The 15,416-nt window shown below is 42.7% G+C and overlaps 1 protein-coding gene across 3 annotated transcripts in view; it reads right to left on the bottom strand.

Moving 5' to 3' along the window:
• HEATR5B (HEAT repeat containing 5B) overlaps nt 1–15,416 on the bottom strand; it is a 96,470-nt gene that overhangs the window by 37,475 nt on the left and 43,579 nt on the right. For all 3 annotated transcript variants that reach the window (XM_078781728.1, XM_078781729.1, XM_068124387.2), the window contains 6 exons: nt 12,627–12,816; nt 8,389–8,558; nt 8,026–8,155; nt 7,768–7,947; nt 7,396–7,650; nt 2,689–2,870 (listed from right to left, as the gene is read on the bottom strand). In XM_078781728.1, the coding sequence (XP_078637854.1) occupies nt 2,689–2,870; nt 7,396–7,650; nt 7,768–7,947; nt 8,026–8,155; nt 8,389–8,558; nt 12,627–12,816 (1,107 nt within the window). The remainder of the gene's footprint in view (nt 1–2,688; nt 2,871–7,395; nt 7,651–7,767; nt 7,948–8,025; nt 8,156–8,388; nt 8,559–12,626; nt 12,817–15,416) is intronic.

The following is a 15,416-nucleotide window of genomic DNA, read 5'->3' as shown; positions in this document are numbered from 1 at the left end:
GTACGTCAGAGGATGGCACCTGTTGTCATCATATTAAGTGCAAGATGTTCTGCATCGTAAGTTGGTACACCGTGGTCTTTCGGCGGTGTTTAAGCCGGCCGTCTTGGCTTCTGTCACTATTGGCATTGAGTCTTTCGATGTAGGTAGGTCGTTGTGTGCCGGTGCCTTGGCCGAATTCCTTCATTGCTGCATTGTTAGCTCACCTGGTTTTTTATACCACATCTTTGGTTATCGGAACAGCGAATGACGTCATCTCCTCCAAAGTATGGCTTATTCTCACTTGTCTTGGACGATCTTCTACTTCTAGCCTTCCACCGTGCATTTGGTGTCCACTGTACTTACTGTACAGTGCCTGGTAAAATTGATGTAATGGGTTTTTGACCGTCAACGCCATGAACCGTCATGAACCGTCAACCGCCATGAACCGCCATGAACCGTCAACGCCATGAACCGCTAACACTCAAAAGCCCATTTATCGCGCCTTATAAAGCAAAACGCAAACCGAAAGCCATGCCTCTCAAGCGAGGCGTGCTTCCGTGGTCACGTGATCCACAGGTGTAGCTCATTATACCGCACGCGCGACACGCTTTGGCGGTCACGTGACCAGCCACTCTGGAGGCGGGGATCCCCGCCGATGACGTCACCGGCTGGAGCAAGGAGATTCCTCGCTCATGTATTTCGACGATTGCGTGTTTTATATCCAAGCAGAGATGCTTTCACGGCAAGATAACCGCGTGACCGGAACCGGAAGCCACAACCGGAAAATTCAAAAAAATAAATTTTTTGAGCTCGTACATCGGATCTCGGCTCGTATCCCAAAGCAACAAACCGCCCGAGCGACGGCTCGTATCCCGAAAAACTCGTACGTTGGGGCACTCGTAAGCCGAGGTACCACTGTATATATATATATATATATATATATATATATATATATATATATATATATATATATATACAGTATATATATATACCATACCATCATTAATATACAGGGTGTTTCAAAAAAGATGGACTGTTTGAAAGTTTCTTTGTAGAAAAATAACAAAAGGTAGCAAGTTCAGTGATAAATTTCTGGAAAGCATACACCATGCCATTTTCAAATCACTCATCACACTGCTTGTAATTGACATTTTCAATGTGTGCTCTGCCTCTGTTCAAACAGGCTTTGATCCTGACTCCAAAATTGCTGGGGTGGTTGCCTGACAGTAGTCCTCCACCTCCTGCTTCAGGACAGCCAGGGATTGAGGATTGTTGGTATAAACTTGGCCTTTCGCAGCACCCCAAAATAAAGAAAATGCAATGGATTCAAATCTGAGCTGTGAGACGCACATTCATTTGCGGTGCCTAGGCTGATGACATGACTTCCAAACAGTTGGTGGAGCAAGTCAATGGTTTCACCTGCATTGTGAGGTGGGGAACCGTCCTGCATGAACCATGCAAGTCTGAATTGGTTTGGAGACGGTAGTGAGCGAGATCAGCGTGGAATCAGCGCGAGACCTCATGGTACCATGCGCTGTTGACTGTCACTGTCTTACCAATGGCCTCCTCGAACCAATACAGTCCCAGCTTATCCCATCTGGCATTCAATGCACAGAAGCAAGTGGAGTTGGAGCCCTTGAGAGACATCTCAGATACCTCAGGAAGCGCAGGACCCCAAAACATGTTGTGACGGTTGATAGCCACATTCAAATGGAAGTGTGCTTCATCACTGAACCACAAGGAGTTGATCCAATTTGGGTACCTTCCATTCGACCAATGAACCAATCACACATTGTCACTTGTCTTGCCATGCCATGCAGATTTGTTTATGCCTTACAGATATGATGTAGGGGTAAAGCTTGAGTTCAGAAGTGAGAATTTGCCACATAGATGAGGCTGAGATCGCCAATTCTCGGGAATGCTGACGGTGGGATTTCTTAGGTCTTTGGATAGCAGAATCTCTCACAAGATCAATGTTCCCTTGGTCCTTGGTAACATTTGGTTGGCGGCCATTGTTGCCTTTATTTTGATTTCATGCCTCCATGTGCTTGGAAGTGATCCACAAGCCGCTGAATGCTCCCATTGGAAGGTCCATTATGGGTGTGAACATGATAATACTGACAGTATTGTCGGCGCACCTGCACGTAGGATTTTGTCGAACCACAAAGTCACGATTTTCATTTTTTTTTTTGTTCCACTGTGAACACCATAGTTGACATAGGGTCCCACTGACTACTTCTTAGAAATGGCATACCACCATCACCACCACCATAACCTGCAAGAGAGGAGGGTATAGCATTAGAAATGACAGAATATCAGGCTGCTCAAATAGTCCACTTTTTTGAAACACCCTGTTTTACCAGTTTTTTTTTGGACACAAATCTCGGAAATTGCTCAGACATTCAGAAAATAAGGAAATATGCAGAAACGTGGAAAGCTCTTATGCTGGAATATTGCCATATCAGACAACACAATGGAGGGGAGCACCAGGCATTCATGCAACTCTTGAAAGGAGGTGAAGTTGGTCTTTAAATGCAAACAACAAAGTGATCTTTTCAGTCATTCGTGATAGTAATCATCCTTGGGAATAAGTTGAACAAGACACAAAAATATATCAATGAACACAAAAATGTGATTCAAATAAACATAATTACAAAGCAAAAAGCAAGCAACGTATAAAGTTTAAATTTTTAAACTATGAGCACCAACATTGGCTTGGTACTGTTCAAGAAGAAGATGCCCAGGGAAATCGGGTTCAGGCACAGTGGCGAATCGCAGGATGATATCTTGCAGGGCGTGAAGGCCAGCAGCACGAAGCTGCTCACTTTGATCAGTCGCTGCCATGAAGGCCATACGGATCAACTCCGGCAAATGTAGAACCAGGAAGTCCACTGTGTTTAGTAAACGCAAGAGAAAAAAAAGTAAAGTTAGGCAATAATGAGACCAATAATGATGATAATAATAACAAATATACGAGTATAATAGATATTTTGTGTCACACACTTAGGGAAAGATATATAACTACCCTATTCGATAAGAAGCAGTATTTCTAAGATAAGCCACACTATAGTGCACATCGGTGTTTTGATACAGGTTTGAGGTTCATGGAAAAGCAAAACAACATGAGCAATGGATAAACAGACTAAGTGGGGCGAAGGGAAAACAGTGAGACAACAACAAATAAATGCACCACAGTACAGAAAGAGGAATTCCAAAAGAGTGGGAACAGGATCGCAGTTGGTGTAGTAGAGCCCAGTAGTGGAAATGGGAGAGACCAGAAGGTAGTGGTAGGCGACAGAATTATGCAGGGAAGGGCTCGAGAAAGACTCTGGAAGTCAGTTCCACAGGTGAGAAGATGGCCTTGATAGAAAGGAGGTGAAGATAAAGTTTCAGGTTTCTGGCTCTCTTTCATTGTTTCTATTAACAAGGGTCGGTGGATACAGCACCACATTAAGTGATGAAGTCTGTCGAAGTGAAATTAATTATTTGCGTACTAAATTTGTGAACAGAGTGACTTTCTTGAGCCTCAACTGCTTGCTGCAAACACGAGTTTTAATTGCTTGGTTAAGCTTCGTTAATATATATATATATATATATATATATATATATATATATATATATATATATATATATATATATATATATATATATATATATATATATATATATATATATATATATAATATATTCATCAGCGTTAATTGTATTCTATAAAATCTACCAGTTCTAACTTTTTTACTGAGAGCTTTGGACTAAAAGTCGTAAATCAGGCTGTGTTAGAGGCAGGGCTAATGTGCAAACGGTTGCCGGGGCGACCAGCCTGCACGTCTGAGTTAGTTTTATCAGAGCTTCGCAATTTGATTTGTGATAGACTAAAGAATAAGTTTTCTTTCATTTAACATCTGTATCACAAATAAATGTACTCTTCATATAATACATATACAGTCACGTGAAAAAGTAAGTACACCCCATGTAAAGTTTTGACCTTTTCAACATCTTTCAACATACAGCTATTTGATCTTAATTTCAACAATGTTGATAGATAAAGGTGATATAATATAACAAATATGAAACATTTACATTTTGTAGTCCATTGTATAATTTAAATAAAAATAAATGCAAATTTCGCATGTGGAAAAAGTAAGTACACCCCTACATTTATCACTAATTCAAATACCTAAAATTAGAATCAGGTGCACCAGCTCAAGTAGAAATGATTAGAACATCGTTAGAGAGGATCTTGGAGGAACCTGTCTTATTTAAACCTCAGACATTTAGTTTGGTTTGCTCTTTGTTGTTGAAGTGTGCGGCGTCACCATGCCGAGATAAAAAGAGCTCTCTGAGGCCTTCAGAAAAGGTTATAGATGCCTACGAGTCTGGGAAGGGATTTAAAGAGATCTCCAAACAATTTGAAATCAATCATTCGACTGTCCGGAAGAGCATCTACAAGTGGAGAAGATTCCAAACAACTGCCAACTTGTTCAGGCCAGGCCGCCCCAGCAAGTTCAGCCCGAGAGCAGACCGCAAGATGCTGAAAGAAGTCTCTAAGAACCCCAGAATGTCATCACGGGACCTACAGGTTGCTCTTGCCACTGTTGATGTCAAAGTGCACGAGTCTACCAGAAGAAAGAGGCTGCACAAATTTGATCTACATGGGAGGTGTGCCAGGAGGAAACCTTTGCTGTCCAGAAAGAACATCAGGGCAAGACTAAAGTTTGCCAATGAACACCACGGCAAAGACCAGCACTTCTGGAACAAGGTGCTCTGGACAGATGAGTCAAAGGTAGAGCGATTTGGCCACAGTAGCAGAAGACATGTTTGGTGAAAACCAAAGACAGCATTTGACCACAAGAACCTGATACCAACTGTAAAGCATGGTGGTGAAAATATTATGGTTTGGGGCAGCCTTGCTGCATCAGGGCCTGGGCAGCTCACCATCATAGAATCCACTATGAATTCTTCATTGTACCAGAGGGTGCTTGAGGATAATGTGAGGCCATCTGTCGGAAAGTTGAAGCTCAACCAAAGGTGGACCTTGCAACATGACAATGACCCTAAACATACCAGTAAATCCACCAAGGAATGGCTGAAAAGAAAGAAATGGAGGGTTCTGGAATGGCCAAGTCAAAGCCCGGATCTAAATCCCATCGAGATGTTGTGGGGGGATTTGAAACGAGCTGTGCATGCAAGAAACCCCTCAAACATCGCACAGCTGAAAGAATTCTGCATGGATGACTAGGCAAAAATTTATCCCAGTCGATGTCAGAGACTGGTAGACAGTTATAAGAAACGCCTACTTGAGGTTGTTTCTGCCAAAGGGGACAATTCCACCTATTGGAGCCAAGGGTGTACTTACTTTTTCCACATGCAAAATTTGCATTTGTTTATTTAAATTATACAATGGACTACAAAATGTAAATGTTTCATGATATTTGTTATATTATATCACCTTTATCTCTCAATATTGTTGAAATGAAGATCAAATAGCTGTATGTTGAAATATGTTGAAAAAGTCAAAACTTTACATGGGGTGTACTTACTTTTTCACGTGACTGTATGTAATCATTGTATTAAACAAAATAAGCTGTGTATTCAGATTTCAACATATATATGTTGGGGAAAAGTTTCTCGCCGTTTGCAACTCTTTAAACTTTCTTATTAGGTGTGAAGGTCAAATCCGTGTTGCATGACGTGATCCACACCTGGTGAGCCGATAATTAAAAGTTTCACAAAACTTACTTTGTTTTCCAAAAGACTTTCCTTTGATTCGTATTACTTTTCAATGGATTTTAAAACTTTAACTCGTATACTCAATGATTTAAACTATAGAACAAGCCTCTTTAATTGCAAGTAAATTTGTACAAGTATATAGTGTAGTTCTGAAGTTACATTAAAAAGTGTTAACATTTGTATGAGATTAAGCAGTCGTCCTCCCACTGGAGAAGAGATAGTCGCATAGCAACTGAGCGGGAGAAATACCATTCCCTGGGGAATCAAATGAATTGCACACTTTCTTGTTCTTCTACAAACTGCAATTAATTATATTAATTTAGTACAACATATGTATTAAGACACAAGATATAACTGCATCTTCATGACAAGACACATGAAAGCCCACTTGGAGTTTGCAAAAAAGCACCTAAAGGACTCTCAGACTGTGAGAAACAAGATTCTGTGGGCTTTCATGTGTCTTTCACTGAGGAGAGGCTTCCGTGTGGCTACTCTGCCATAAAGCCCAGATCGGTGGAGTGTTGCAGTGATGGTTGTCCTTCTGGAAGTTTCTCCCATCTCCACACAGGATCTCTGGAGCTCAGCCAGAGTGACTATCGGGTTCTTGGTCACCTCTCGTACCAAGGCCCTTCTCCCCCGATTGCTCAGTTTGGCCGGGCGGCCAGCTCTAGGAAGAGTCCTGGTTGTTCCAAACTTCTTCCATTTAAGAATTATGGAGGCCACTGTGCTCTTGGGAACCTTCAATGCAGCAGAAATTTTTTGTAGGCTTCCCCAGATCTGTGTCTCGACACAATCCTGTCTCTGAGCTCTGCAGGCAGTTCTTTCGACCTCATGGCTTGGTTTTTGCTCTGATATGCATTGTCAGCTGTGAGACCTTATATAGACAGGTGTGTGCCTTTCCAAATCATGTCCAATCAATTGAGTTTACCACAGGTGGACCACAATCAAGGTGTAGAAACATCTCAAAGATTATCAAGAGAAATGGGAGGCACCTGACGTAAATTTCAAGTGTCATAGCAAAGGGTCTGAATACTTATGTCAATGTGATATTTCGGTTTTTTCTTTTTAATAAATTTGCAAAACTTTCTAAAATCCTGTTTTCTCTTTGTCATTATGGGGTATTGAGTGTAGATTGATGAGGGAAAAAATGAATTTAAACGATTTCAGCATAAGGCTGCAACATAACAAAATGTGAAAAAAGTGAAGGGGTCTGAATACTTTCTGAATGCACTGTATATTCAAAATGGTGGTTTAGTACTCTGAGGGGTCTAAGAAACTTTGTGATACCATTAAAAAATTGGGGGCACTAATTGTAGAACGAAACCCTACAACAGCAATAAACCTCCCCCTATGCTATTAATAGGAGGAGGCTTAATTATGGCAATTCCCAGAACATCCGGGTTGACTTGGCTGAGGCTTCCGATTGGACAAACTGACGTTCGGGAATCATAGAAATGATAATAAAAAGGGGGTGTCAGAGACAGACGAATGGGTAAAGGAAAGTTATGTATTACTGTTGACCACATTTTGATGGGGCTTTTCAAGTAAATCGTATAATTGGAGCACTTCTGCAAAGCAATTTTTTTTCATCCAATTTTTTTTTTTTTTTTCCAAAGTGTTTAAGTAAATGTCAGAATTAATAAACAGTCTTTTGGACCTTGTAGGAAATAGATACTCGATCAGTACCTGTCTCATCTTCAAAACATCGCTCCTTGGCAAGCACTGGATCAAAGTGTGCTGGGTCTCCCTGGGCACAAAGCGCAACCACACGGCACAAGCACTCGACTGCAAACACACGTGTCGCCCAGCGAGGAGCAATGATTGCTGACCCCCGCTCTTCTCTCCGTCCAGACACCGCAAACATGGTGTCATCGTCTGTGACTTCCGATTTGTCCCCCTCGTCAGGTTGAGTTGGCTCGATGGGTGGAATACCACCAGACTCTGTTGCACAGTAACCGCCAATAAGCTATACCATCAAAAGTAACAAATAAAAATACAACGAAAATAACAGCACCTATAGTTGTTTGGAGCAGGGAGCAACATTGGAGGAAACCACACCTGTAGAAGCTGTGAGAACCTCTTTGCAGAGATACAGCCAGTGAGCGAGCTTGTCAACCGCAAGTGAAGACAACATGTGGCCGATTGTGTCCCGAATGTCCAAGCACAACTTGCGATCTGTCTCCCGGTCCAGCATTGAAAACAGGACACCTTCCAAGGAGCTTTCCATCCCACTGGGTGCTGTCGTACAGACATACAATCATGTTGTAAAACTCGCTGGTCAGACGACTTACAAAGAAAAGATTGGAGGATCTTTACCTGTGCCATTTGCACCGACAGGAAGACCGGCTGCATGCTCGCAAACTTCAGCCGCCTCGCGCTGTGCCAGCTGCCGCAAACATGCCACTGCTGCACGCCTCAAGAGCAGATGAGAGCTATAGAGATGTGCCTGTAATGTAGGTAGGCAGAGTAAGAACGCCAGTAACTTTGTTCAGCATCAGCCCATTAGTGAACATAAACATGAGTATTGATGTAAACTGGTCGGTTGTGCATAATCCCTGTTAGAAAACAGAATACAATATGCAATGGCAAAGACAAATGAGAATACCTTAGTAATGATAACCTGAGAAAAAGGCCTTAGTACTTGATCTAGTGTGCATTCACGTTTCTCCAATTACTCACACAGAGCTCAGGGACGAGTCCAGCCAAATTGACATGCCTTGGAGCAAACATGTGTAGCTGCTGCAGACAAGTGATTGCCTGTGCTCGTACCAATGCGCCTGTATGGGCCTGCAGGATAGCGCAAGCGTCTTGGCATGAAGCACGCGCTGCTGAAATCAGCCCACTTACTCCTGCACTCACAGAAAAGTTTTTGGGAAAATCAATGTTACAAATAATACAGCAAAAGGCAGATTATACAGACTAGTGTGACTCGCCATGCTCCGCGCGCCTCACCACACATCGTCTCAGAGGGATAGGCATATTTTACCATTTCGGTGTCTTTTGGGTCTTCATGGCGTTTTTGGTCTTCGGGGTCATTTGGGTCTTCAGGGTCTTTTGGATCCTCTGGGCCTTTAAGGGTATTTTGAGTGTTATGGGTCTTCGGGGTCTTTGGGGCTTCAGGGGCTTTTGGGTCTTAAGGGTATTTTGGTTCTTCGGGGGATATAAGGGTCTTTTGGGTCTAAAGAGTATTTAAGGGTCTTTGGAGTCTTCAGGGTCTTCGGGGTGTTTTGGGTCTTCGGGGTGTTTTGGGTCTTCGGGGTGTTTTGGGTCTTCGGGGTGTTTTGGGTCTTCGGGGTGTTTTTGGTCTTCGGGGTGTTTTGGGTATTTGAGATGTTTTGGGGTATTTTGGGTGTTTTGGATCCTCAGGGCCTTTAAGGGTATTTTGGATCTTTGTGGTGTTTTGAGTCTTTGGGGTTTTTGGAGTCTTTGGGGTCTTCGGGGTATTTTCGGTCTTCAGGGATCTTGGTGGTCTTAAGAGTCATGGGGGACTTAAAGGGTCGTCAAGGGTCTGAGGGGTCTCAGCAGACTAAACGTAATTAAGAGTTCGCGGACTGTTTTGGGTGTTCATTATATTTGAAGAAGAAGAAGACGTTTGGGTCGCATATAAATATAAACATACATAACCATGTACGTTTGCTCTATTGTAATAAGATGTACAGTATAATTTCTTCTTTTTTTTACTTGGCAAGGACTGTTGTTTTTGTCAAGTTTAGTTGGAGATCCTCTGTGTCCATTTTGTCCACCCAATGCATGCGTGTTTTATGTCCTGTTATGTCCTGATCCATTCAGTGTACGAGCTCTAGAGCCGAAAGGATCATGATATCCACGAGTGGACATCCACGAGCGTAGACTATGATATATTTTTTTAAACCAATGCGGCCGGGCTTTGCAATTTGAGATGCTTTCTCGTTACCTCTGCCACCAAAGGTGGATGGAGGTTATGTTTTCACCCCTATCTGTCTGTTTGTTTGTTTGTTACTTGGCCCAAAAAAAAATTTTGGACAAGTATGTTGATCACTCCGGTTTGTGCATTTGTGTGTCTCTACACTCACTTATACTTGCCTACAGGTCACAAATTTAAACCGATCTTCACAAAACTTCTCCAAATGGTAGTCCGTGGTCCGAAGAAATCCTATATTTTTTGAGGTCAAAAGGTCAACATAGGCCAAAGGTCAACCACTTTTTTTCAAGTTTCTAAAATCCTCAATTTTCATCCGATTGTATTGAAATTTGAATAGGATATACATATCAGCTAACTGAATTCAACCACCAACTATTTTGCAAATCAACATAGGCCAAAGGTCAACCACTTTTTTCAAATTTCTAAAATCCTCCATTTTCATCCGATTTACTTGAAATTTCAATAGGATTTTCATATCAGCAACCTAAGTTCAACCACCAACTATTTTTGAGATCAACATAGGCCAAAAGGTCAACATAGGCCAAAGGTCAACCACTTTTTATCAAATTTCTAAAATCATCAATTTTCATCCGATTAACATGAAATTTGAATAGGATTTTCATATCAGCTAACTGAATTCAACCAATAACTATTTTTGAGATCAACATAGGCCAAAAGGTCAACATAGGCCAATGGTCAACCACTTTTTTCATATTTCTAAAATCCTCAATTTTCATCCGATTAACATGAAATCTGAATAGGATTTGCATATCAGCTTAATGAAACCAACCACTATTTTTGAGGTCGATATAGGCCAAAAGGTCAACATAGGTCAAATTTCAAAAATTGTCAATTTTCTTCCAATTAACTTAAAATTTGAAGACGATATGCATATCTGGTCGCTGAATTCAACCGCCAACTATTTTTGAGGTCAACATAGCCCAAAAGGTCAACATAGGCCAAATTTATAAAATCCTCAATTTTCATCCGATTGATTTGAAATTTGAATAGGATTTTCATATCCGCTAACTGAATTCACTCACCAACTATTTTTGAGGTCAACATCGGCCAAAAGGTCAACATAGGCCAGATTTCTAAAATCCTCAATTTTCATCCGATTGACTTGAAATCTGAATAGGATTTGCATATCAGCATAATGAAACCAACCACCGACTATTTTTGAGGTCAGCATAGGCCAAAAGGTCAACATAGGACAAATTTCTAAAATTGACAATTTTCATCTGATTAACTTTATTTGAAGAAGATTTGCATTTCAGGTCACATAATTCAACCACCAATTATTTGTCAAAAGGATGCTCTACTGAGTGCCATTATACTTTGTTATCTTTTGCCAAGTGCCACTCTATGAGTGATTTTTCATTTGATTGTCCGTTTGTTTGTCCGTTGGTGAACAAAATATCTCAAAAGGTTGTGGACGGATTCGGACGAAAATTGGCAGAGATGTAGTGTATGTGACAAGGACGAAATGATTATATTTTGGTGAAAATCCGGATCCAGATCCGGCTACTAGAATTTTAAAGTGATCTTTCACCATTGGGAGATAGGGCCATAAACGATACATAGCAGGATATCTCAAAAAGTTAAGGATGGATGTGAACGAAAATTGTTTGACAGGCTGTGTGTGACAAGGAAGAATCGATTCAATTTTGATGAAGATCCTGATCCAGATACAGCTAGTAGAATTTTTTAAGTGATACCTCACCATTGAGTGATATGGCCAACCAGGTGGAGGTATGCTCTTGACTGATTGACGTTCTAGTTTTATTTGTTTGCAGGTATTCTCCATAGGAAGACAACAAAATTACTTTTGAAAGAATATAATTTCCTGACATATACAGACAGACTGGCACTGCAATCGATCACGGTACAAGAACATGCTACTCGTCTAAAATGGTTGCCAAGTTTGTAGGCCTGCACAACATAGTATAGGTGTGATCAGAGACGTCGCTGCATTCCAAAAATATTTTGGGCGCAGGTCCCCTCTGATTGCAGATCCCTCCCACCCACAATAAAACATTTAGCACAGTGGCATGTGCAGAGAAATAGGCCAATTGTTACGTTTTTTTACATTACATGTTACGGCCCACACAGGGTGACGACATTTACAGCAACAGGGACATCACATCCTCAGGCCCACGCAGGCGCCGGAGGGAGGGGGAAAACTAAGTGAACCGTATCATGCCACATCCTGGGGCAACTAATATTCATGATCCTTCCGGGAGTCCCTTCACCTCACCTTGCCTGGCCTTCACAGGTGTGACAGGAAGAACAGATCACACGGCACCCTTAATCTAACTAAGGAAACATATAACACACAAAGCTACATTTCAATATTTAAAAAAATAACCACCTTTAGAGGCCATTTTTCCCCGCAAAGCGGGGGTTGGCCTTTTTCGGGAACCGTGGTTGTTGTTGTTTTTCGGTCCCCTTTTTGAAGCAATGTTTTACGGCCGGATGCCCTTCCTGACGCCAACCCTTTTTGTCGCCTTTAACGACAAACAGGGAATTACCAGTGAACTGGTACTCAATTAGCTGACCTCGGAAGGATGACAGGCTGAGTCAACCCCCCTGGCGTTAATTCAGCGATCGACCGGGATTCAAACCCAGGATCCTAGGATCCTAAGCCGGCACCCTCACCGCTAGCCCAACACCAGGGATGTTGGCCCAACACCAACAAAACTACATTTCAATGGTGCACAAAAACAGATGACCTAACCTAAACATGAAGTCCATATGTGTATTTGTTGATACTCTATGTGTTGAAATTGATTGCTGTGTTATACAGTTCAAACGCTATTACAGAAGTGTAACATTTCTAAATTACACATATAGTACTAGATTTATGTTTTTGAACCTAAACATGAAGGTGAAAATGATCTTTCTTACACTAACACACAGTTCATGCCAAGGCCTCATATTTTAACCACTACGCTTGACAGTTATCATATATGACAATTTTGCAGTAATCAATGAAAATCCAAATATGATGACCAACCCTGGAGCTCAGGCCCAAGCGTGGTGATAAGCGATGCAAGGCAGCGGCCAAGGCACTGGTGAACCTCCATGTGGGAGGGAGGCACAGTCAGCAGGAGAGAGAGCGATAGTGAGAGAGTTGCCTCCACATAAGCCCGATACATTGGACCGCTTGAATCCACTATGAGTGCAAGCGAGTGCAGTGCCCAAGTCTGGAATACAATCAGGAAACACAGTCAGTTATAGTTTCCAAAAAATAGGGTATAAAGCTACTGGGAGGAGAATGGGATAACGTTTCTTCCACACCGAGGACAAATTAAGATTGTACATTCGCCACATACTGGCCAGTTTTGCTTTCATGTATCTTATTCTCAAAGTAAAGCATAGTGGGTTGAAGTAAGAGCATGCAAAGCCAAGGGCTGGTGTAAGAACATCCTAAGTGTGTTCGGAAAATTATACTGCATTCAATGTGCCATCTTGTTTCTGTGGGGTTATGAGAGTCACATTATGCAGAAAGGATGGGCAAAGATACTAGTACTCAATGATTGTAATGCAAAAACTTTTTAAATTCCCCATACAGAAGATTAATCTATTTTGGTGAATTCCAAATATTTTTTTGTAATCAGGAACATGCATTGGTGCAAAGCTTAAACCTATATTATAAAACAGATAAACAAGGAAATAAACACAAAATGCACCAACTGCAGTTAAGAGTACACATATAAGGATACATGTAGTGCTATCGATGAGAATTATTTAGTGGATAATCTGAGGCATAAACAGACATCAAACTAGAATGGCACTCAGTAGCGAGCATACCTCCGTCTGGTGAACAGTTTAGGTTTTGTATCTCAGAGTAGACCAGAAAATCACAGAATCACATTTAATCAAAATCAATCACAGGAGTCATCATAGGTCCAGTCTTTCATTCCCTGATCTACCCCTCGTTTTTGGCCATATATCACTCAATGGTGAAGAATCACTTAAGAAATTCTACTAGCTGGATCCGGATCTGGATCTTCACCAAAATTGAATCGATTCTTCCTTGTCACACACACAAACTGTCCAACAAGTTTCGTCCAAATCCACCCATCACTTTTTGAGATATCATGCTATGTATCGTTTTTGGCCCTATCTCCCAACGGTGAAGAATCAATTAAAAATTCTACTAGCCAGATCCAGATCTTCACCAAAATCTAATCATTTCGTCCTTGTCACATACGCTACCTCTCTGCCAAATTTCGTCCGAATCCGTCCACATCTTTTGAGATATTTTGTTCACAAACGGGCAGACAGGGATGAAAACATAACGTCCATCCACCTTTGGTGGCTGAGGTAATCACAGAATGTAAAAATAAATAAATAGAGAGGAAGCAATCCATTAAATGTACCATACTCTGCACAGAGTGTCACTCCTGCCAAAACAGTCTATTTGGCAAGGCTCAAACTGGGTGGTTTTCCATTGCCTTTCCAGCAATCAGTCAGGATAAGAGATTGTGATTAGTAATATATTCAAGGTGCTGCCGATAATTCGCCTACTCTCCGCAAAAAGTTATCGTGGGCTCTTTAATGTCCACCAACGAATATATAAATCTATATCTATAAAACACAGTTTGTGTGTGTGTGTGTGTGTAATGTTACCGATAGACTCCTAAACGGAGAGGCTCACGTACTTGATATTTGGCATAGACATGGCCATTGAGCCTGGGACGAACATGGCCGAGACCATATTTGACGAGATCCATATTTTTTTATTCATATTTACCTCAGCGCATTTCAGCGAAGTACCCGCTAATCTCAGCCGGTTCCAGAGCAGCGCGCTGATTCGCTCAGAGCGATCACGTGATGTTCCATTCCCGCCGCCAGACTGATTCGCTCAGAGCGATCACGTGATGTTCCATCCCGTCACACGTCACACGTTTTTTCACCTTTTATGCGATCGTGTTTTGTATCGATTTGTGCGATATGAATTAAATGTCTTTGAAACAGCTGTGAAGCGTCTTTCCACAACCCTTCCGTAACCGATTGGAGCAGTTTATTGCCGCACAAAACGAGATCCGCGAAGCGAGTTGGTCGAGTCGTGCTGACCAACATGGCGACACGGCCGCTTCACTTTTCACGGAGTATGAGCGTTCTATATATTTTCAATTCAGTGCGCCCGTGATTTGTGGCATAGATATGACCATTGGGCCTTCACGGTGTAATTTGTGCGAGGCTTTTGTCCGAGTGAGCTTGAGTCGAGAGGGCGAATGTACGGGTTGGGAATGTACGGGTCTCCCTTCCCCCGCCCGGCAACGCCGGTACTGGAGGACGTCACAGGATCGGTGAGTCTCCAAAATCCGCTTAGTGCTGTTGCGAATATGCAGGACTATGTCGCGATTGTTGTGCTGCTCTCCGACCATGAGAACTGCAACGTCATTGTTGACTGGCCCTCCCCTTCCCCCCCCCCCTTCCCCCTCCGTCCTCCCCCTCCCTTCCCCCTCCACCCTACCCCTCCCCCACCCTTTTCCCCCTCCCTTTCCCCTCCCTTTCCCCCTCCCCTTTCCCCTCCCCCTCCATTTTCCCCCTCCCCCCTCCCTTTCCCCCTCCCCCCCACCCTTCTCCCCTCCCCCCCAGCCTTCTCCCCTCCCCCCCCCTCTTCTCCCCTCCCCCCCCGTTCCCCTCCCCTCCCCCACCCGGCAATGCCGGGTACTTCTGCCGGGTCCCTCCCCCCTCCCCCTCCATTCCCCCTCCCTCCCCTCCCACCCCCTGCCCCTCCCATCCCTCACCCTCCCTTTCCCCCTCCCCCTCCCCCCTCCATCCTCCCCCTCCA

This window comes from Myxine glutinosa, chromosome 1, assembly GCF_964187855.1.
Source record: "Myxine glutinosa chromosome 1, kmMyxGlut1.1, whole genome shotgun sequence".
Lineage (NCBI taxonomy): Eukaryota > Metazoa > Chordata > Myxini > Myxiniformes > Myxinidae > Myxine > Myxine glutinosa.
The sequence above is the reverse complement of the archived record's forward strand: the minus strand, read 5'-3'. Positions and strand labels throughout refer to the sequence as shown.